General features: G+C 32.6%; 1 protein-coding gene across 1 annotated transcript in view; it reads left to right on the top strand.

Annotated features, from left to right (window-relative positions):
- LOC115885309 overlaps positions 1-25708 on the top strand; it is a 258464-nt gene that overhangs the window by 19049 nt on the left and 213707 nt on the right. Inside the window, exon 2 of the mRNA XM_030904181.1 lies at positions 21129-21346. Within this exon, the coding sequence (XP_030760041.1) occupies positions 21129-21346 (218 nt within the window). The remainder of the gene's footprint in view (positions 1-21128; positions 21347-25708) is intronic.

Genomic DNA, 25708 nt, shown 5'->3' with positions numbered 1-25708 from the left:
AAGTTTAGTTCAGGACCTGTAGTTGGTTTTTATTAACTTGATGAGCATTTAATCCAAACACATCAGAGCTATTCTTATTTTTCCGGCCGTCAATAACATCTCTTAACATCTCTGATTTAACAGGTGACACGCTAGAGAAAAAGAATGGGGTCTCACTGACAGCAAAATCATGCACGAACTCAAGAGGATCAACCTGAGATGGTGGTATTGATTTTACTATATCATGAAACATTATTCGCTGAAATATACAAATTTTGATCTTCTTACTGGATCCTCTATGCTGGTCAATGATTTGCCACACAGCTTTTGATAGATTTAGATTTCTGACGACAAAGTGAATCACATGATCCTTAACTTTGAGCTTTGGTGGGGAAATAATGCCGTTGATTGAAGAAATAAATAGATGTGCAATCTTACGGGTAATTTCGTGCATAAAACCTATCCGAGATGTAACTGACGATACCGTCGCCGCTGATCAACCTGTCGAAAATTTAGTTTAGCTCACGCCGCTACGCTTTTTGATGGTAGTCTATAGTAGTGACAATTCTGAAGTATTCATTTACCAGTATGCTGGTTACTTTACTAGGACTCGAAGTAACGCTTGCCATTTGAATTTAGAACTCGTTACTCGTTACTAAGATAATTCGTTACTTTTGCGCCGGCAGTATTCGTAATCCCTGGAAATGCACGAACAGAGGACTGGAAACTCGATACTGAAATATTCCTTACTTCGACGTGGGTCTAGTTGTTATCAATATGTTTATGTTTAAAGTGTTGACTTGAAGCCGGCCAGTGTTTTGGATGGCGATGTGGTAATCCACAACAGAACCCATTATAATTGGCTCTTGGTTCATGCCGACCCGGCCGGCGCGGCGGCGGCGGCGCACAGTCTGTCCTAGTCTGTCCCTTTGCCGTTTGTTTGTCGCTTTTGTTGAAGCAATTCCGCACGTTTTTCAATTTAGTTGAAAATAAGTAATATAAGATATTATTTAGGGAATTGGGGGTGTTTGCGCGGTTATGGACGGTGGGCGAAGAATCGTTATTTTGGCCAGATTAACATGTCTTAGATATTCATTAAAAATAATAAAAAAAAAAAAAAAAAAAAAAAAAAAAAGAAAAGCAGAAAACTATTTTTCCTCTCCAAAGAATAGATATTTACTTCTTACTTCATGAAGATCCACATGTAAATAAAAATGGTAATTTTTAGTAAACACTGCTGCGTTAATCCAAAGGACTTTTTTGATCCGCCACAGAGGAATACATTTTTTTTAGAGAGAGAGAGAGAGAGAGAGAGAGAGAGAGAGTAACTAGTAGTTACGAGTCAATAAAATGGCCCAGAGTTTACATCACTAGTTTACAGCGCAGCGGATAAAGAGTTCTGTAACGTAGTTTGTGAAAGTGACGTAGTGTTTCAATTCTGTTTACAGTCGACAGAGTGGGTGGCTGGCGGAGATAATGTTGCTAGAACTACGGATTAATCCGCAGATTTACGGATTTTGGGCATAGTACGTTAATATTACGGGTTTTCTTTCATTAAACAATTTAATATAATATAGGATTAAACAAAAACAGCGTCAGAGTTGGCTCGTTAAAATTAGTGGAAATATAAATAGTCGTCATTTATTCAAGCCAACTAAACGACTTTTTTTTTTTTTTTTTTAATTTTTTTTTATAATTGCTTTATTTTTGTTGTTTATTCTATGTTTAACATGAATACATTTTTCATCCAACGATATTTTCGTCAAACGTATTACAGATATTTACACATTTTGAATATGAGAACTTTAGATGCAGGAGTAAATCAGCCTTGTTACCAATTTACCCATTAGATTGTGTATTTTCCCAATTCTTTCAATCAACCGGAATACTTTAAAATAAACTGTTATATCGAACGTCCATTGTTATATATTTTTGATTAACTGCAACGTTTGAGCGATTCCTATTACTCGTCCTTATCAAGTACGTACCCAAACTAAATACCTAAGCTACACAATTTTTACATAAGTTATATAATCAGTTGTGGCAAAATTTAACAAAAAAAATTAACAACATTATTTTTTGTAGAAAAGTTTTTCTAGACATTCCACAGCAAGCCTTGTTTGGCTGAAATCATTATAATTTATTTTAAGCAAACTTTTTAAATATTACTTTCTTTCGTATAGCGACATTTTTGGACAAAACAAGATCAGTTAACAATTTTTTATTATACATATAATAAACACCTAAAAAAAATGTGTGTACACTATGTGCGCATACATATTTGAATTGAAAATTCTTCTTACTTCTGCCTGCATGTCTGTCGGTCTGAGGACTCTATTCGGGTACCTCTCCCCACGTGCCTAGGTTGTTTCCAATAAACCCATAATTAAGAAAAATCCTGATGCTTTCTCTCGTTTAGTGGCATCGGTTCGAAATGCCGAAGGCGTCCATCCCCAATTATGCCGAAATCGACCCACATTTTTCTTCAATATCAAATCCTTAGTCCCACCTTGATGAAATGGTGAAAACGAAACGCTTTCCTATCCAACTTTGCAGGGTGGAACCGTATGCACCGTCGCACATAATAGTCTAAGAGTAAATACAACGTTTTCGAAAAAGTATTTTAAGAAAGCTGGCTCTTTGATATATCTTTTACTATGCTCTCTAGAACAACATGCGGCCCATCTGGCTGCCGATACCCGTTGCGTTCACTACTGCGCATCGGAAGAAGATCCTATATTTTTTTATTTAGTCCGTTAAATTCTAGTATTGAATAAAATTCGAACAAGTTCTACAGCGCAGCGCGTAGAGTTTCCGACTACAAACCGAGGGTTCAGAGTTTGAGACCGGGTCAGGGCAAAAACTGTTTATTTTATTTTCGTTTATATTCTGATAGTAAAGTATTAAATATTTTTTTGGAATTACTAGAATTATTTAATATTTTACTATCCGAATATAAACAAAAATTATACAGTTTTCGCCCTGACCCGGTCTCGAACTCTGCCTCCTCGCTTGATAGGCGGAACCTCTACGCGCTGAGCTATGGAGACTCGGTCGGTTTATATTCAATACTAGAATTTAAGGGACTAATAAAAATATTGTCGCGGGCTAGCTGGGGGTTGTTTGCTAGGGTCTCTATACCAGGTTCTCTCTCTCTCAATCAAAACAACCATTGGATAAAATATGCATTTATATAATATATATATAATATAAGGTTTACAGTGTATAACAATTTTGGGGAATGCCAAAACTTAACGGTTTATTTAAAGAAGTACTTACAGGAACATCTTCACTCTGCGCTGTCTTCTACTAACGGACTGATAACGCGAATTATACTGACCGTAATAATGCGACTCACATCGACGGACTAACTTCCGACCCTCTTCAGCATACATTTTTATATTTTCTATCCCTCGTGGTCATCGCCGGTTACGTCGTTCAATCTGTTTTCATCTAATTACATTCACCCGGCTATGACCATGAGGAAATCGAACTTTGGTAGCCTGCGTTTGATTATAGACCCGAGATTGTTGTATTTTAATTGTTTAATTATTAATGTTATTTAAAAACATATCTGGGTCGATGTCATGCAGGTAACCGATCTCTTGGGCCTATATCAAATTGTTTTTTCCCAATTTGATCTAAACTCATGTTGACATCTATTTAAGTCTTGACAATATAGGATCTTCTTTCAATGCGCAGTAGGGAACGCAACGTTTAACGGCAGCCAGACGGGCCGCATGCTGTTCCAGAGAGCATAGTAAACGATATATGCTTTCTTAAAATACTTGTTTTCCCAACGTTGATAGTTCTCGTACTATAATCTATCCACCAAATTTGGTCGCGATCGGACGATATCAACTTTTGACGTTTCTTACGTCAAAACTAACTGTGAGTGACACGTGTCGTACACGGTCATGTTTGGCCTTGGTCCAATCTATCGACATACCAAACTTCATTTAAATCGGACGATTTTTTGATTTGATTCCTTGATGATGGTGTTTCGTAGTGCCACTAAACGTCGCGTAGTCAAAATATCATGAAAAGATGGAGATCTTCGAGCCCCATCTACATTCCGAGTTTTAGCCCCCTAGCTCACATATGGTGCGAGTTACGATGTTCCAAAGACCCACCTCAACTTGAACATGAAATCTAGTACAAAGATTTATTGGTTAAAAGAGTAGCATTTTTCAAAACATTGATTTCTCGCTTGAAGATATCTGACGAATATTTCTAGAACCTCGAAAAATTCTCACATTCCAATCGCTCCAAATATCAAAAAAAACATTTTTTGATGAATATGCACTGGTTTTAAAATTTGAATAGAGGCTGTATTACAAAAAATGATATAAAATACTTATTTTTGAATAATTTGAATCTAACTAAAAAGAAATTAATATTTCTACTATACTAATAAAAGATAATAATATTAAATAATAATTAAGAAAATGATAATAAAAATTTTAAAATTATAAAGATGTTATTTTTGCACTGTAAAAAAGGGAAAGTCCAAGAATCTAACGAGATTATTTTAACTAACGAATTAACATTCTCGCCGTTACATCTGGGTGAAACCTACAAATATCTTGGTATCCATCAAGCTCTAAAAATTGATGATGGAGTAATAAAGAAGACTACGGAGGATGTATTTATGAAGAGGGTTTGTAAAGTCTTGGGAACAGAGCTTCATGCGAAGAATAAAATAGCTGCGATCAATGTGTGGGCAGCACCTGTAATTCTTAATATATTCGGAGTTCTAAAATGGTCACAAACCGACCTGAAATCTCTCGATAGGAAAGTCAGAACATCAATGACAAGGCACCGAATGCACCACCCTCATGGTTCAACCATTTGACTCTACATGCCAAGGGACAAAGGTGGAAGAGGAATTATTAGTCTTATTGCTATGCATGAAAAGCACATCAGAAGTCTGCAGCATTACTTTGACCAGTCAAATGACCCTCTCCTTTCAGCTATTAAGACCACCAACAGGCATTTCACACCTTTAAACTTAGCAGGTCAAAGATTACCTGCAGGTACTAGGGATGCTGAGGAACTAACCGAAGAGTGGAAAGGGAAAGCCTTGCACGGAAGATATCCATCCAACTTGTATAACCCCGACGTTGACCGAAATCTGTCATTACGTTTTCTCAGAGATGGAGAGCTCAGAGCTGAACCGAAGGATTTATTATAGCTATACAAGACCAGCAAATACCTACTAAAAATTTCCTAAAAATAATAGCCAAAAAGGACTTATCTAATGCCGAGTATGCAATGCCTTTCCAGAAACAATCCAACACATGTGCTCTGGATGTACCTATCTTGCACCGCGGCATTATCTAAACAGGCACAACTGGGTGGCTGGTATTCTACACCAAGAAATCTGCAAAAAAGAATTTTTTTAAAATGAAATTACACCGTACTACCGATACTTACCTGAAAAAATAAAAGAAAACGAAAACGTAAAAGTATACTGGGATACTGACATCATCACAGATCGTACTGTGTAGCATAATAGACCTGGTATAGTAGTCTTCTATAAAAAAACAAAAACATGCTTACCTGCTGGACATCACAATACCAATAGACGAAAATATTAAAAATGCAAGAAAAGAGAAAATCACAAAATATGAAGCACTGGCACAAGAACTAAAAGCCATATACGATTTGAGCAAGACTTTTATATTACCAATAATAATTACCTGTAACGGCCTAGTAGACGTAAACCTTGTTCAAAGCCTTAAAAAACTCCAACTTCACAACCCGGAAAGAATCATCTCTACCATGCAGAAGTCCACAATTATTTCTACCTGTTTATCGTTTGCACTGTGTTGAACCGCGATTAGGTCGTTGATAAGAATTATCCCGACTTGGTCGTTAAAACCGGCTTTAAGCTGAGGAAAAAAAATTAGTATATTTATTATAAAAGTTTACATAAACTTTTGAATCTAACCCAATTAAGTATCTATATGCAAAAATAACTATGCGCATATAAAATATAATTCCGTAAATACATTATTATATTACATTTTACATTCCGTAAAATATAAAATATATAGCTCAATATAAATCGAGAATCAGAGAAGAGCTATGATTAATTATAGCACTAATATGGCTTAATAATTAAAACAAGTTTGTTAATTCACTCTAAGAAGCATGTTTGCTATTCAAGTCAAATATTTACCCCATCTAAGATGGTGTGTGTTTGCTATACAATTCAAATATTTACTCTATCTAGGATAGACTCCCTACTTAAATAGTTTATCGCGTTGCAGAAAATTTACCTTAGCGATCCTCTAAAGCTATACGATCATAATAATTAATATATTCTACATAAACACAACCAAACTTATATGGAATCATATATTATTTTTCATAATTTTTGAGACGTATGAACCTTTTGTGTTTATGAATAAAACTTACCTAGTCCAGTCCTTACCAATGAGTTTTAATGAGAAATAATCCATGTAGCAATAAAAAAAAATCAATTCCCACGATAAACACGATGGTATTTTTTTGGTTAGGTTAACAAAATTAGATTTAAATAAAAGAAACTTGATAATTTTAATAATCTTTGTTGCCACCTCTAGCCCTTATGCAAGCTTTTATCCACGCTGGCATACTTCTTAATAAATTATCAACGTTGTCTTGGGGTATGTTTTCCCATTCTGCTAATGCTGAATCAATAAGCCGTGCGAGATTTCCTGGATTGTCTCGACGAGCTCTAACCCTTCTTTTGAGCTGGTCCCACAAGTGTTCGATAGGGTTTATATATGGTGAACATGCAGGCCAGTCCAGAACTATGACACCTTCTGTTTCAAGACATTCTCTAGTCACTCTGCTGATATAGGGAGGTGCACTATCGTGCATGAAGTTAAAATTATCCCCAAGAGCTGCTATTATAATATATAATATTATAATAGCAGCTCTCCAAAGACTAACGATTGGTTCCAGCACTAAATCAACATACCTTCGACCCGTTAAAGTTTATTGGAGTGGTAACAATAGAGTTTTTGCTACCAGCATAATACCTCCCCAGAACATTACAGTTCCTCCTTTATATCTTGGTGCAGATTTGGCAGCCTGGAGCCTCGCCCGTCTTCCTGGACACCTGAGAATCCGAATGCGATTGCCATCTGATTTTAGACCAATTCTGGTTTCATCCGAAAAAAGAACATTTTGCCAATTCTCTGTCCAGTTTTGATGTCGCAGGCCAATTTAGCCGGTCAATTTTATTTTGCCTAGATAATTGTGTGATGCGTAACTTTCTCCTGTAAAACCCTCGAGCGCGAAGCCTTTTTCTTATGGTTTCAACTGAAACGTTCACACCTGTAGCTGCCAGAAGTTATCTTTGTAGATATGGATGAGAAACATTGTGATTTCTTCTAGACATACAAGGCGGTCTTGTTGTTCAGTCGTGACTCTTTGACTTTGTCTGGGCCTATTCTTGTGTGTTCCTAATTTCAGGTGCCTTGCTATGTTTTCGATACAACACCCTGGATGCTGCTAAATCTCTTTAGAGAGCAATAATTTCTTCATATATAAGGCATTTTTGAATTTTTTGGATCGAATGAAAATTACCGGAGAATCGTGATTTTACTACTGAACACAAAATTCAAAATAAAATAAATCGCAGCAATCGTTTATTCTTTATTATCAAGTTTATTTACAACAAAAAGCCTTATATTAAAGTTGTATACCATTTTCTTTCCTTGCAAGAAATTTAGTCAGAAATAAAGAGTGATTCCATATAAGTTTGGCTGAGTGTATTTTTTAACTAAAACTATTATAATTATACGATCAAACGAACTTACCTGAAGTGAAGTTCGATCGTAATTATATGAGGCGTCCAGTCCGAATCTATTATCTTGATTTTTCTATACGTAGTATCGTCCCTGCGTGCAAAATTTTAAAGCTATAAGCTAAATTCCCCCCCGTTGCTAGTCTAGGTGGCGGCGCCGGCCCTGGCGCGGCGTTCGGTATTCATTTTTCAAAGATTTATTCATTAATTCAAGCGACCATGGGGCAAAACGGGAAGGGTGGGAAGATAATACATTCGGACTGGACGCCTCATATAATTACGATCGAACTTCACTTCAGGTAAGTTCGTTTGATCGTATAATTATATTCGCGTGCAGTCCGAATGTATTATCTTGATTTTTCTATACGTAGATGTTTAAAGAACTGATGGTTGCAAATTAATGAATGCGGTGCAGAAAGCATTTTTTTTGAGACAAAAATAGCTGAAATTATAAATATGTTTATTGAATGCAACCAAAATGAAACCAATTTAACGGCCATCAATACATGGATTTATTAAATTGTGACAATTTAACATATATAGATATATGCATACTAAGCAGAGACAGAAACCCATAAGATGAAACTTCCATAAAGGATTCTGCCAAAATTGTTCAATTATACTTTATAAACCAGTTAACTCATCGTGTCGATAGAAAGCCCTGTCTCAATGTAGAACTGCGTGAATAACTCGACTATAGTGAGGTTTAACCGATATATATTTTTTAAGGTGTTTCTAACCCATTGCTTAATATTTAAAAGGCCTTACTTTTTAAGCCATTAATATTAGATAACATTTGAATGTTAGACTTTGGTAGTAAGAAATTAAGATTCTCAATAACTTATTTTCCAAAATGCTTTAATTACGTCGATGAATTAAACCAGAGTCATCATATAGATTAGATTTCGATCCATACATTGGTATGGGTATTTTGGACATTGATATAAAGTAGACACAGATATTGATCTGTGTCAATTTTATACCAGAAGTTTTATTATTATTTGTATTATTTATTATTTTATTTTTATAATTTTCAGTAACTATGATATGCATATATAATTATATACTGACTAAAAACAAACTGGCATCTGTCTCTGATAACTAAGGTTAAACGTGAAACCAATATATGATTTATTATTTTTCATAGCAGTTCACGGCAAGAATTATATAATCTATTAATATACGTAAAACTGCAAGAAAACTATTTCCACTGTATGATTTAATTGATATGTCTATTCTTTCCGGAATTTATAGATAAGAAAGTAGAACTGTTAGGGAACATTTATGGTAAAATTTTAATGCAGTAAACCTTAGACACATCATATCTTACAAAAGCCTCTTTCAACGAGAAACCATCCAGAGATATTTAAGAAAAAATTGAAAGTCTGTGAAAGTTTACATTAATGTTATTATAATCATCTCTTTCTCCCGAAGAAGAATGTATCATCATCGAAGAGTCGAATGTTCTGTAGTCTCTTTGGATTGCCCTTCCCCCAACAAACTGCACAAATCGCTAGATTTGGTTATTTTCCTCTTCCTAGTTGCTGAGCTTGTGTTCGATCTGTTATGAGATAGTGACACTTAAATAGCGACTGTCCTGCTTTTTGACGTACAGCCTTATAAATATAATGTCTGGAGGAGTTTTCCTGTTGAAATATATCGTTTTTTTTGAGTGCCTAAAATTTTTAGATTTGTCACTTAAAATTCTTTTGTGAAATCTACTTCTACGATAGCGAGACCGAGAACGTCATTTATAAAGGAATCCCTTTCACACGGAGAAGGGCATTCACTAAAATTACAAAATTTTGTATCATTGAGATAACAACATTTCGGTTATTATAATATTATCTCGATGGCGAGATCTGGAATATCTAAAAAAAAAAAGAAATCCCTCTCACACGGAGTAGAGGATTCTCTAAAAGTACTAACCTTTGTCTCGCTATGAAGAGAACACTGGGAGAAGAACAGTTCGTGTTTATACAATATTCCTCATCCCTCTGTTTTCTCCTTTCCTCTAATCCCCACATTTCGGGATGTACTTCTATTTATTTCCATCCAATATTCGTCTAAAAATAAATATTCTAAAACACTTACATGTAATACGTGTAATTAATTTTTCGATAAGGCTATCGATAACGTATAAAAGAAATCCCTCCCACACGGAGATGGGCATTCTCTAAAAGTACGAAATTTTGTCTCACTGGGAGATACAAACATTTGGCACCTAAATATATAAATAATATTCTCTTGAGAGCGAGATCTAAAATCTCATAAAAAAAAGAAATCCCTCTCACACAGAGATAGGCATTTTCTAAAAGTACAAAATCACTAGGGAAACAAAAGTCTGTTACATATTATGACATTATCTATCCCATTGTCTCCAATTTTCACATTTCAAGATTTCAATTATTTCCATACCTTATTTCATTGCTGGGAGATAAAAAACTTCGGCATTTATAATACTCTGGTGATTGCGAGATCTAGAACATCATATAATAGGAATCCCTCTCACAAAGAGAAGGGCATTCTCTGTAAGTACGAAACTTTGTCTCACGGAGAGGACAACAGTTCGATATATATATATATATATATATATATATATATATATATATATATATATATATATATATATATATATATGTTATTCTCATTTTTTTTGTCTAATTCCATTGTTTCCTCCTTGCCTCTAATTTCCATATTTCGAAATTTGCTTTTACTTTAATTATTTCCATCCATTATTTAATTTCCTAAAAATAAGTATTATAAGATACTTACCGGTAATACGTGTAATTAGTATCTCGATAGGGGATATCAACAATGACTTATAAAAGGAATCCCTCACACCGAGACGGCCATTCTCGAAAAATGCGAAATTTGACTCCCTGGGTGATACAACATTTCAGTATTTACAATATTCTCTTGATAGAGAGATTTAGAACCTCATACAATAGGAATCCCTCTCACGAGGAGAAGGGCATTCTCTATAAATAGGAAACTTTGTCTCACTGAGAGCACAACAGTTCGATATATACGATATTCTTATTGCTTTCTCCCTTTGTCTACTTCCATTGTCTCCTCCTTGCCTCTAATTTCTACATTTAGTGATTTGCTTTCACTTCAATTATTTCCCTCCATTATTTAATTACCTGAAAATAAATATTATAAGATACTTACCTGTGATACCTGTAATTTATCTCTCGATAGTGGGATATCAATATTGACTTATAAAAGGAATCTCTCTCATATGGGCATCCTCTAAAAGTACGAAATTTGACTCACTCGGAGATGCAACACTTTGGCATTTATAATATTCTCTTGACTGCGAGATATAGAACCTTATATAAATGAATTCCCCTCACAAGGAGAAGGACATTCTTTACACGTACGAACTTTGTCTCATTGAGAGTACAACAGACCGATATATATGATATTCTTATTGTTTTCTTCTTTTATCTAATTCTAATATTCCGTTATTTACGTCCACTTCGTTTTTCTCTAAAAATAAATATTATACAATACTTACATATTGTTCCTTGTGTTCTACCTAGCTGTAGAACACCGTATATTACATAGTAATATCCAAAATGAGTAGAGAATAAACAAAATGGCTTCATCGATCTACGACGAAGAAATCGGAGAGCTGCGATCCGCACTGCACCGTGCACGAAAGACGAATGAATACCGACCGCCGCGCCAGGGCCGGCGCCGCCACCTAGACTAGCAACGGGGGGGAATTTAGCTTATAGCTTTAAAATTGTGCACGCAGGGACGGTACTACGTATAGAAAAATCAAGATAATACATTCGGACTGGACGCGAATATAATTTAAAAAATCTGTAACAAGTTTTGTTCTATTATGTATTAGCCATTTGCTAATATCGATTTTTCTTGTTTCTTTTCATATTAAAAGGTGATTATTGTATACTAGTAAGAATATCGGATAGGTAGTTAAGTTGTTTTAGCAGTAAAAAAAACAAAACCTCCTCTGCGACCAAAACCTGTTCTGGATGAAGCCCACAATCCTAGGCAACTAAGGGTCTAGGCTGCAAATTGGCTTCCCTTTGCTTGTAGTTGCATTATATTTTTTTTCTCTGGCAAACCATCTCATTTATAATTTTAACCTCTCAAATAGTAGTCTCAAGTCCCATGTACTGACTAACACTGATGATACACTTCACAATTACATGTGAGAGGTTAGATAGTATAGATCATGGCTGTATAGATCATGGCACTGAAAGAGACAAAGTCATAAGCATATTGCTTATTATTTGCATAATGCTAATTACACAAATATTATATTTATATTATGCCATTGGACTTTTTTAAAGAGATAAATCCTCCACAGAGGTATAAACATTTTTTATAATGCTAATGTTGTAAGAAAGATGTAGATAAAAACAAGTCTGATGTCTTAACAAGTATTTTAAAACTGTTCTAGGTTTAGTTATTTCTCTTAGTTTAGATATATATTTCTATTGACAAATATGACAAGTTAATGTTTTATTATACAAGGTGGCCCGAACTGTATTCCGGAAACTTCGGCAGCATATTTCCTAAAATGCTGGGTTTCAGAGATACAGGGTGTAGAAGTTTCATTTTTATTTCAATTTTTTCCAAATAATTTCTGAAGTAACGTCAATATTTGGATGAAAATTGGTGTCTGGGAGTTTTTTGACGTGAGAAATTTGATTTTGATGTCAATGACTCCTATTTGTAGGGGGCGCCACCTACATGTGTTTTAACTGTTTTGAAGATAATACCTTTTTGTCCATACCTGTATAAATAATAACACTGACTATAAACTACTGAGTAAGAAAATATACACTTGCGTGATTTTCTACGTAAAAAAATATCTTTTGGTAAAAATATCTACAAGCAACCGTTCTCAAGATATTTAGAATGGAAATAGTCAATACATGTCATTATTGACTAAAAATAAACACGTTAAGCACAGATAGTTATTTGACTGAAATGAGAAATTTGGAAACTTTTTATTTTTTTAAACCAATCATAAATTTTTCTTCGATAAAATGATAATAAAATAGTTTCTGTTGAATTTTTGGCACAAAACATTTCAAATTTATGATTTCAGTCTAATAACTATTTAGTCAACATGTTTAATTTATGTCAATGATGACAAGTATTGGTAATTTCGATTCCAAATATCTCGAGAACCATTACTCATAGCGATTTTTTTCAATAGACATTTTTTACGTAGAAAACGTCGTAACTGTATATTTTTTAACTCACTAGTTTTATACAGGTACAGACGAAAAGTTATTCTCTTCAAACCAGTTAAAACATATGTAGGTGGCGCCCTCTAGAAGTAGGAGACATATTGACATCAAAATCAAATTTCTCATGTTAAAAAACTCCCATATACCAATTTTCATCCAAATATTGACGTTACTTCAGAAATTATCTGGAAAAAATCGAAATAAAATTGAAACTTCTACACCCTATATCTCCGAAACTAATCATTTTAGGGCATACATTTATACGAACTTTTTTACTTATTTTTACCTGCAGAATATGCTGCTAAAGTTTCCGGAATACAGTTCGGACCACCCTGTATATTAGTATTATAACTTTCAAGTGGTTCTGTATTAGAAAATGTTTATCATGTACGGCAGTATTATGGAATCAAATATATAAATTGTATAACAAACAAATCTATATTAAATATATAGAACAATATACTAAGGACTGGCAAAGGTTAGTCTTGGGTCGAGATTTCCGTATGTAAGAAGAGTACAATGCGTTTATGGTGTACTGAACAAAGAGAGAACAGTAAAGACGTTGCCAAACGTATGAAATGAATCGAGAAACTGTGCACATTGCTAGAGACGTGAAAGATATGTGTGATATAGCAGATTTGTCGCAGTTGACCGGTCGACCCAATCAGTACCTCTGTCAGTACTTAAAGTTCTAGGGAAAGGTGTACATCATGCGTTCAGCTTCACGATTTAATTACGTCTCGTGATACTTTATTTGTTTATTTATTAACGAGTCGTTTTAATTTTCCCTATAGCTTGAAAATTTTTAAGTGCAAGCTAGAAACACTTGCAATTTTGGTAAAAGTAAGTGGAATTGAGTTGGTTTTGGACAGTGGCCGGGCTATTAGAACTCTGAATTCAACAATCGACATCTCAAAATCTATTAGAAATAATTGATTGTAGTTTTTTCAAAAACTTTCTTAATATTTCTGCTGTATTTTCTTCGCAGACAGTAAGTGAAAATCTATATCAATAAAAAAATTACACGACTGCTGAAAATTGCTATGCTCTAAAAGTAAATAGATTAAACAACCTTGTCAATATTTACTTATGTAAACATATTGTAAAAGATCCTATCTTCAAAATAAAAAAGTTTCAATATCTCAAGTGTTTCTTGAGTTATGTCGTGTTATGTGTTAAAAAGTTGAGTTTTTAAATTATCGCGATTATTGACGTTTTCTCGTTATAAAAAAATGACACCTTAAAGATATCCTTATAATTCCATTTCAGATGTTCTCGGAAACTTTTCTAATGATTTTATCTAGTTATCTTTTCGAAAAAAGTTTTTTAAAAATAAGCGGTTTGCAATCGTGATTTTACTTGACTTGATAGGGAAAGGCGTACCGGCAACGCCGCAACAGCACTCGCGTCGCATTTCTCTCACTCCGACTTAGTAAGATCCCTATGCGATTTACTTCCACGCATATATATACCGACCCAAGAGTAACAGTTGCCAGTACGGTATAACAATATATAACCAACAAATCTTATTAAATATATAGAACTTTAGAACTGTTTATATTAACTGTATTGAACTCTAACTAAGCTTTAAATAATCTGTCAAAGAAGCTTATATTTGTAATTATTTTATGTTTTTTTAATAAGTTTTGAACTGTATAAAACGAAGTATTTTAAGCAATTAGATGCGTAATGTATTTTAATCAAATTTAAAATATTGATTGAAACGAACATTAATTAGGGAACACGGTAATAATTAGATATGCCATATTACTACATAATTTAAATTATCTGGCAAATTGAAACAGCAAATTCAACGGTAATTAGTGAAGTGGAGTCTCTAATTATTATACGGTATCTGACGGTTATCATTAAATGGTAGACTTTTCAAGGGCCGGTTTTGGATGGTTTGAAATATTCTATTTACAAATATTTTAGATCGAAGTTACTCTTAAAGATAATTATGCAGTGAGTATTACTCGGTGTTTAATTAATTTTTACATAATTAAATTACACAAAGGTCCCTTTAAGTTTTAACATTATTTAATTTATTTTTGTATTTATTTAGTCAGGTATTCAGTATTTAAATCATAAATTGGACAATATATTTATTTTAACAATGGTTTAATGGTATCCTTCTTTTAATGATTACTTAAATTTAATTTATTACTATTTATATTCTAACAATTATACTAGTAACCGCTATTTAGTAACAATTCATTTATACTACATATATTTAATAATCAACAATTCAAAATTTTCAACATATTAACAAAATAAGAACTACAAATAAATATTTAAAATACATTTTTATTTCTTTTATATCATTAAAATAAATGTATAAGCTATAAAATGTATCTGTCAACCATAAAAATATAATGCTACTACTAATATTAAATTTAAATATAAAAATTAGTATAAAATAAAAATAGATAATAATTATAGTGCACTTTGTGAACAATATTTTTGAAGCTTTTCTCTTTAATTAGACGAACATTATAACCAAACACACAATATATTCTAAGTTTGTAAAGTATAAAACCATACAATGCAAAGTATTATTGCTGCTTTAAAATCCCCTATAAACGATCCTAACAATAATGCCAATGCTGCCTCCTAAATAATTAATTAACGAAATTTAGTCCAAATGAACAAAGCGGCAATAAACGGTATAATACTGTAGTAATGACTCTAAACTCTATTACGGAACTATAACGATGACAGAGTGAGGAAGCCTAGTTAGCCAGCATTTCTACTAACTTATGATAATAAATCTCATAAAATCCTTAAGGGTTAACACTCTGACTACTGGTCCTGATAACCATGAAGTAAAACTTATAGAGATTTGTTTTATAATTCTTCTAATATTTATTTCGTATATTTCTTCTTTATTCTTTCTAACTTTAACTTTTTAACTAGTTCATTAAAAGCATTTAATATCATTCCTAGCTAACTCAATCAATAAACTAGTTTTATTTGGATACTATACAGGGTGTCCCATGTCCATGTGTTTTATAGGGATTATCGTACATGAGTAGAGATACAAAGATGAGGTTTTTACATCACTGTGCTACTTTTTTATGAAATTGAAGAAGCTATATACAGATTTCTCCATATTTTTACAGATAATGTATCTATGTTTCCGCTATAAGAACAAATACTAAAAACAGAATTAAATAAATATTTAAATGGCATCCACCGTATTTTTTTACTTTATTCGATAGAAAATTACTTTCTGAATAGAATGACATATCATACGTCAACTTTTGACATTCTCGCTTAATAAAAAAATGTATTTAAAAATTCAATCTAGAGTACCATGGCTATGTTAAAAACACTAATTCTTCATCAAGGAGCCTTGGAAAAATATATTTGATCGTCTAATGTTTTTGTGTCTTGTCCTGGCCAGTTAGAAAATGCTCAAATCGTATTTTTAATCATATCTCAATTTTTTTGAAATGGAACGAGGGTGGTTCATTAACAAATTTGGAAAAAGAATTTTTCTTACGAATAATTTGATACCTCACACTTGGTATTTCAAGTAAAATTTTCGTTACGAACCGCAAGTTATAATTTCAAATAAACCATATACGAAAATGTCAAAAGTTGACGTATGATATATCATTCTATTCACAGTGACATTTTCTATCGAATAAAGTAAAAAAATACCGGGGGTTCCATTTAAAAATCAAGAGTTGTAGTCATTTCCGGTGAAACCGGAAGTGACCGAAAACAATTGAATACGTCAATCAATCCTAATTTATGTCATATACTAACATACCAAATCTCGTTTAAAAAAATAAAAAAGTTATAGGGGTGAGCCACTTATGAGCCGTACCCGGTATAAAGTGTATGTTTGAACAACAGGATTACGGGACATCGTTGCAGCCACCCTTATTCAGATAATTTTGTTTTCTGTCATGTTTTCTTAATAAATTTCACCAAAAAAGAACTGTGCAGCTTTTAGAGTTACTGATATTTTTGAGGCACATGTGCACTAATTCTTCACACATTACCTAATGTGGAATAGTCGATAACCAAAATTTAACGTCGAATATATTATTTGGTTGATTTGATTACCTAATTTAAAAAAATGTCTACACGTCTGTGGCAGATTCATCTCTTCAAAAAAGTCTAATGGGTAGTTCACTACTTGTACTTAACAATCATGGTACAAAGAATACAAGGTATGATCGATAGCGGCTCCAATTTCGTTCAGTTCGCGCATACCACCTGTGACGTCACTATTAAAATAATGAATAAATAAAAAATAAAGAAAGTTGACAGGAGATCTGCATTTTTTGGGGTTATGGTTAAGAATTGTTTATTTTTAAGACTTTTTAGTTCATTTCATTTAATAATTACTAAAAGCAGCAGTTCCAAAAATATATTTAAAAATAATAATTACCTATTAACATGGATTTGGTCGATAATAGCCTTAGGTAAGAATACTAAATTTATTTCTATATTCGGTATAAAATTGTTTATTAGGTTTTTAGTTTATGGTAAATAATTTTCATGTTCATTGCCTCTGAATTCACATGAGGACAGAGATGAGGTTATCTATGGAAAAGTAACCACAAGAGGAATTATTACATCATTTAAAAAATGTTGGGAAGTTTATTGTTTCCCATCGAAAAGTAGAAAATGCCAATGCAGATGAACGTATTGTAATTGTGATAGAAGTAATTCCAAGGGTGAAGTTTATTATAATTAGTGACCTGTGCTTCTTTTTATATGTAGATGTTTCAGGTTTTGAGAATAAATTGGTTGAACGACACCCAAAATTTAGAGGAAGTATTTGCATACCCAGAATATGCCCATCGAGGATTATATTATAGCTCAAATTTCCTTTAATGGTAGACAATTATTCAATGCAAATTAGCTTTTTAAGTGACTGAAATATTAAATAGTTTACAATATGGTATATCACTAAAAATATATTACTTTTAGGTACAATTAGGGCCCGATACATTTCAAAAAGTAGAATATTATTTTATATTAAATGAGGTATTGTACCAACAATCAATTTATATTAATAACGGAGATTAAAAAATGACAGAATAAATAGTTCTTTTTTTTATACTACAAAAATAAACTATAGAATACAACAGTATTTAAAAAAAAAAGTTATGTCCCGGCCGAGTTTCGAACTCCGGTCTCTTGCTTTCTAACCCGACTCCTTACGCACTGCTCCATAGTAACTTGCTTAGCGATAATTCAATGACGGTATATAAACAAAAAAACAGGTTTATAAGAATATCTTGACGATTTGAACTGGCGCGCGGAGCGTGCTGACCAATAGCGCCTGTTATCACCTGTGACGTAGCGACCAACCTGCGCAATATCATACCTTGTATTCTTTGTACCATGCTTAACAATTGTAAGAAACTTGTACTTAACTATTCTAAGAAAATCTACAAATAAAATAATTATTTTTTGTAAACACTGACTGCTGCGTTAATCCAACGGAGACTAGCTTCTCATTAGTAATTTACTACTAAACAAATTTGCCTAACAGGCAAAAAATGCTTAACGTTTCGGGAAGTATATCTCTTCCCATCGTCGGAAGCAAAAAACACAAAGAACTAAGAAAAAACTATTTAAAATATTTAAATACAACTATTCAAGAACACTTTAGATTTTTTAAGTTTAATTAACACTTACCACCTGAGAACATTAATTACTTAATGAGGTAAAACCAAAAAGCCTCAAACTTTCTGTATGCAATATTTTTTAATTTCTTTTTAATTTTTACTTATGTTCATTAAAATTAAAGAAGCGATAGTCATACATTACTAACCTTTAGAGATGCCCGAGCAATACATTTATTTTTATTAGACTGTATTAAAAAGCCTCTTTTATTTTTCGTTCAGGGGCTATCGCTTATTTCATAATAATTTTTTGGTTGTTAAAATCTACTCTGTGCCTTGTGTCTCATGAATGCCGACAAATCTTAGATTTGTGAACATCGCCCTTTATGTATATTTATAATAATCTTTATGTTTTTTTTAATTCGAACATTTAAGGGTCTAGATGTTTCACCAATATAAAATTTATCACATTCAGATGGTATTTTGTATATTACATTTTTTGTTTGTGATCCAGTGTTCATTAGTTCAGTGCGGGTTAAAATGGACCTAAATGTATTTTGTGTTTTGAAGGATATTATGTCTATTGTTTTCCTATACTTCTTATTTTTTTAAAAATTCGCCCTTTATTTCAGAAACCAAGGGGCTAGAACAAATCTGTGTGTAGTATCTTTAGTTTCATAAAAAAGTAGTATAGTGATGTGAAAACCGGATCTTTTCATTACCCTGTAGATACTACCGATAGATATAATATCAAATATTTCTATACACTAATCTTTCAATTATTATAAAAATATATGATGCAATTTACGATTATTGTAAAAAAATAATTATGAATAAAATTATTTAATAATTTTGCTTTAAGGATTTAATATTAAATGCATTAAACATAAGTAAATATAATATTGGAGTGGCCTGGTAATCTTTGGAGCTTTACTGTAATATATAACTAAGTTTTGAATAATGCATACAATTAATGAAAAGCAATTTATATTTAATAGATTTATACAAATTAAATTAATGAATTTCGTATAGGAGAATAAATTAAATTAAATTTTATTATTTTAAAATATCGTGCGATTTCCAAATAAACATGTATTCAAATTGCACGAAAATGGAAATGTTTTTATGCCAACTTGGTTATTAAAGAGTGACTTATATTAAATGTAGTAAATTTTAATAAAACAAAATTAATAAATATTTTATTAATATCTATAAATACATTTTATTATTTCTGTAATGTTACTATACTATGCATGGATGTTTTTAATTTTCCATTATTTAATGTATTTTAAAAATTTAGAATTAATAGAATTTTGTAAAATCGCTTAATTCTGGGGCTTACTCAACTAGGTCGCACAATACAAATTCACCTCTAATATCCATTTAGTTGGTCATTGGCAAGCACTCTTTCATTATGAAAATAACAAAACAAACATTTACTGATCTGGATAAAATTGATAGTTAAATAGTAAAACTCACCCGGGGATACTCCGCCTCCTAACCACTGACATCACTGACATTCTATTCAATATATCCCATTCCATATCTTCCATCTAATTCTAATAATATTGGGTTAATAATCTTCAACAACTAGCTAGTGTCACTTGAAATAGTATAGGGGCTTTCCCCGGACGCAAATCTGCCGCTAAACAGATTCACATCCCAAGCGAATAGGCTAATTGGGGTACCTCACTACCCAACGCCGCATCGTGTCAATCGAGAACACAAGGGAGACCTCAAAGTCTCAAGACCAACCTCGAAGGCAAGACGTCACAAGAGGTTTTCTTCTCAATGGTCAAACGACCCGTTGCCTTACAGTCGATTTGCAACTTTTGTCAAAAGACTCGCAACGCCCAAATGTCAGCTCTGTGACAAAACACAACACTATTGCCGGCCGGCCCGTCTACTACTGACCCGCCGCGGGCAAGCTAAGCCTCCTCTTACATCACAATTTTACCTATCACAAATATTTACATCGCTTGCCAATGAATCATACTATTTTCTCTAATCGACTTTCAAATAGAGTGTTTTATTACTAGATAAAGAAATAGAGAGTTTCCGAAGGAATGCATATTCTTTATTAGAATAGTGAATAAATAAAAACATTATTATAAGGAACTTATTTTCCAAGTTTTACAATTTTTAATAAAAAATGTCTGTAACTATGTGGCGGTTTCGTCTCTCCAAAAAATTCTATATGGGTATTTCGAATTATTTTCAATTATATTCAATTTTTAAGTAATTGAATATATTGATATACATATTTAAATGTAATAGAAAAATGTTTATATAAAATAATATATTAATGTACATTATTTTTTACCAACACGCAATTTTTGATCAAAATATTTATTTTGAAAGAGCTACTGATATCAGATCGTTTGTATCAAAATAAACCGATCATGTAATTCTTGCTGTATGTGTGTGGGCGATGTTGCCTATATTACGTTATATTTGTGATATTAATAATTGAATGCAATCATTGAATATCAAACTAATTATAATTTCTTTGACTTTCAGCTGTAACATCAGCTGCAGGTGGATTAAAATGGGTTCGAGTGAACGTACCGCAGTACAGAGTACCCGGTGAGGTTGCTCAATTGCAGTGTGATTACGACTTGGGAAATGATACACTGTATTCGGTGAAATGGTACAAGGAACACGAGGAATTCTACCGATTTGTGCCAAAAGCATCACCGCCTGCTAATTCGTATAAAGTGGAAGGAGTACATGTCGATGTAAGTTAAAACAGTAATATTTTTAATAATTTTACATAATGTGATAATATTATTATTTTTATTAATTATGCATAAAATAATTATCTGATTTTGAACATTTTAATTTTGTTTCTCTAGTTATCTCTTTGTTGATCAGAGGTTTGGTGTTAATCGCATCATTTTATAAGTTTATTTAAGAGTCTATTACGCTGTACTGTTCGGGTCGCTCTCAGGGGTCGGGTAAGCGGCTGTGCGGCCGAAGGAAATATATATTATATTTCAGAAATCTGCCTAAGGCTTAGCCCGATCCTGTGGTGTTAATATTTATCATAAGCTAGTACGGTTTAAAGTTGTATAAAGAAAGGTTTTTTTAGAATTGTTTGGTGTGTAAAAGTTAGAATAATATTCAGTTAAATGAGAAACTCGAGACAAGTTGTTTTTAAAAAATGTTTTATTTAATAAAAACCGAAGTTAACAGCTGTAAGATCTACATTGGACTCAAACTAATGTACTGTTTGAGTCATATTTATAACGTTACAATAATTACAGTACAAGTACATTATGTGTACTAAACCTAATGTACAGGATGTAACTCCTCCACCCTAAGATGGCCATATAAACTTTTTAAAGTTTTTATGGCCTTATATAGTATTTTCATTATTTAAATGAATATTTTGATTTTTCTTATTTTTAATAAAATAATTACTTATTTTTGGCCATAAATAACTTTTACGGATTATATATAGCAAAAAGGATTATATATAGTAAAATTGCCCAAATACTTATAGTATTAAAATGTATTGGTTTAAGAAATAAATCATTATTTTCTTTTTGAGTATTGATTTGTTTTTGCAAATCATCGATTTTATTTAAATGAATATTATTTAAATTGAACAATTTTACATTGTCATAAATAGGTAAAACAAACCGTTTCGTTACATTTTAAAACAATATTAGGTAAATTCATTAGTTAAAATGACGTCATAAAATTTGTATATAACTTTATGTAATAAATTCATTAAATTCATTTATTACAATATTTAATTTACTTGAATGTTTATTATTAGCAAAAATTCATTATATAATAATTTATATAAAAATCAATAATTATATTTTATGACAATATTAATATTATATAACAATTATACAATTTATTATTAAAACGTATTTATTTATTTATTTTTATTAAAATATAGAATGTCAAAATTAATATTTTTATAAATGTTAATTTACAACAAAGTTACAAAAATTTATTCACATTTAAATTTTACGAAGCAATAATATTATTATACATATATTTTTTTTTACAGTAGTAACAAAGATAGTCATTAATTAATTAAAGTAGATGTCGTTATTTGATATTTATTATCTCTTAAAGCAGATAAATAAAACAATACATTCAGTTAATATGGAATGTGAATTACGAGGGGTAACTCAATAGTAAAATACATGTTGGTTTTTCATATAGTTCTTAATTTCTAACACAATTTTTAATATTTAACATATTTTCTTTTGTATGTTTAAAGGGTAGTTTTTTCTTGATATAAATGTTTGTTTTTTAATTGCATTCAGGCAATAAATGATCATATAATAAGTCATCATTGGTTTGATTATTTAAAAATTTGATATTTACGTATTTATTAATTATCGATTAAGTAAAATGCAAAGTTTTAGCAATTAAATAATAAAAACACAGAACCTTCCCGATAAACTACAATTCAACACATTTAATCAACTATAAATCACAAATAATACGTCAGGAAACTTTAATAAACACAGACAGCATTGAAACGAGCGTGTTGAAGTGTCTCATCACACTGGCGCGACCGACAGCGGTCCGTGCTTATCTTCCCAAAAATAAATCAATTTTATTTATATAATCATATTTCTAACACGGCCAATTCTGACACGGACTTCGCTCTCGAAGTCATTCTATTCGGAATCGGCTGTTGAATATCAGGAAGGAATACTTCATTGCTATCCACCAAAAGTGATATTCTGAGTAGTCAGTTGTTCTTATAGGAATTGGTATCTTAATTAAAGAGGTTTCTTTATAACGAATCCAGCTACTACTCTATTAGCTAATCAATTTACTCATAACCTTCCAGACTTTCAATACTCATTTATTACATTCTCAGAAATATTTTTTTTTCAATCTTATATGTTACATACTTATATGTTACCTGTTACTTCAACATTTAAACAACAGTGCAAAGCGTCCATTCTTTCAACAGTCAAATATAACAACAGTGCAAAGCGTCCATGCTTTCAACACTCAAATACTACCACAGTGCAAAGCGTCCATGCTTTCAACACCCAAATACTACATCAGTGCAAAGCGTCCATGCTTTCAACACTCTACAACAGTGCAAAGCCTCCATGCTTTCAACACTCTACCACAGTGCAAAGGGTCCATGCTTTCAACACTCTACCACAGTGCAAAGCGTCCATGCTTTCAACACTCTACCACAGTGCAAAGCGTCAATGCTTTCAACACTCAAATACTATCACAGTGCAAAGCGTCCATGCTTTCAACACTCAAATCCTACATCAGTGCAAAGCGTCCATGCTTTCAACACTCTACAACAGTGCAAAGCGGCCATGCTTTCAACACTCTACAACAGTGCACAGCGTCCATGCTTTCAACACTCTACCACAGTGCAAAGCGTTCATGCTTTCAACACTCTACAACAGTGCAAACCGTTCATGCTTTCAACACTCTACCACAGTGCAAAGCGTCAATGCTTTCAACACTCAAATACTACCACAGTGCAAAGCGTCCATGCTTTCAACACTCAAATACTACATCAGTGCAAAGCGACCATGCTTTCAACACTCTACAACAGTGCAAAGCGTCCATGCTTTCAACACTCTACCACAGTGCAAAGCGTCCATGCTTTCAACACTCAAATACTACCACAGTGCAAAGCGTCCATGCTTTCAACACTCAAATACTACATCAGTGCAAAGCGTCCATGCTTTCAACACTCCACCACAGTGCAAAGCGTCCATGCTTTCAACACTCTACAACAGTGCAAAGCGTCCATGCTTTCAACACTCTACAACAGTGCAAAGCGTCCATGCTTTCAACACTCTAAAACAGTGCAAAGCGTCCATGCTTTCAACACTCTAAAACAGTGCAAAGCGTCTATGCTTTCAACACGCTACAACAGTGCAAAGCGTCCATGCTTTCAACACTCTACAACAGAGCAAAGCGTCCATGCTTTCAACACTCTACCACAGTGCAAAGCGTCAATGCTTTCAACACTCAAATACTACCACAGTGCAAAGCGTCCATGCTTTCAACACTCAAATACTACATCAGTGCAAAGCGTCCATGCTTTCAACACTCTACAACAGTGCAAAGCGTCCATGCTTTCAACACTCTACCACAGTGCAAAGCGTCCATGCTTTCAATACTCTACCACAGTGCAAAGCGTCCATGCTTTCAACACTCTACCACAGTGCAAAGCGTCCATGCTTTCAACACTCTACAACAGTGCAAAGCGTCCATGCTTTCAACACTCTAAAACAGTGCAAAGCGTCCATGCTTTCAACACCTAAATATTACTAAAACATTACTAAAATATTACATTACTAACAGCACTCACACACTCACACATTACTCACAGTGCAAAGCGTCCATGCTTTCAACACTCTACCACAGTGCAAAGCGTCCATGCTTTCAATACTCTACCACAGTGCAAAGCGTCCATGCTTTCAACACTCTACCACAGTGCAAAGCGTCAATGCTTTCAACACGCTACAACAGTGCAAAGCGTCCATGCTTTCAACACTCTACAACAGTGCAAAGCGTCCATGCTTTCAACACCTAAATATTACTAAAACATTACTAAATTATTACATTACTAACAGCACTCACACACTCACACATTACTCACAGTGCAAAGCGTCCATGCTTTCAACACAATCATTTATAACACGTGCCATTCGTATTCTGATATCTACATAAACTAATTATAATTAATATTTTTATCATCATTTTTTTTTATATTTCTGCAATACATACCAAAACTTAAGTAGACAATGACTAATAAACAAAACTAGTTCAACCCATATACAAAAAATAAGTGCCATCTCAGTAATACATCTCATCTATTAATAATTTGCGTTTTAAAATTAGTTAGTTGAAATCCCCTGCATAAAACCACAGATAAAATAAACTCTTTTTTTTAAACTCAATTTTTTGCATTTTGAATAAAACAAATTGAGAAAAATAGAAACAAACATAACAAATGCAACTGAATAATATTACTATTTACGAGTAATAATTAATAAGTTCAGTTAGAATGTTTAATTTTCCTAATATTTTAATAAAATAAAAACATAACGCTTGCTGAGAATGATCCAATAACAAAATAT

This window comes from Sitophilus oryzae, unplaced genomic scaffold (assembly GCF_002938485.1).
Source record: "Sitophilus oryzae breed Bouriz unplaced genomic scaffold, Soryzae_2.0 scaffold_380_pilon_pilon, whole genome shotgun sequence".
Classification (NCBI taxonomy): Eukaryota; Metazoa; Arthropoda; class Insecta; order Coleoptera; family Curculionidae; genus Sitophilus; species Sitophilus oryzae.
Note: the sequence above shows the minus strand (reverse complement) of the source record. Positions and strands in the feature narration are given on the sequence as shown.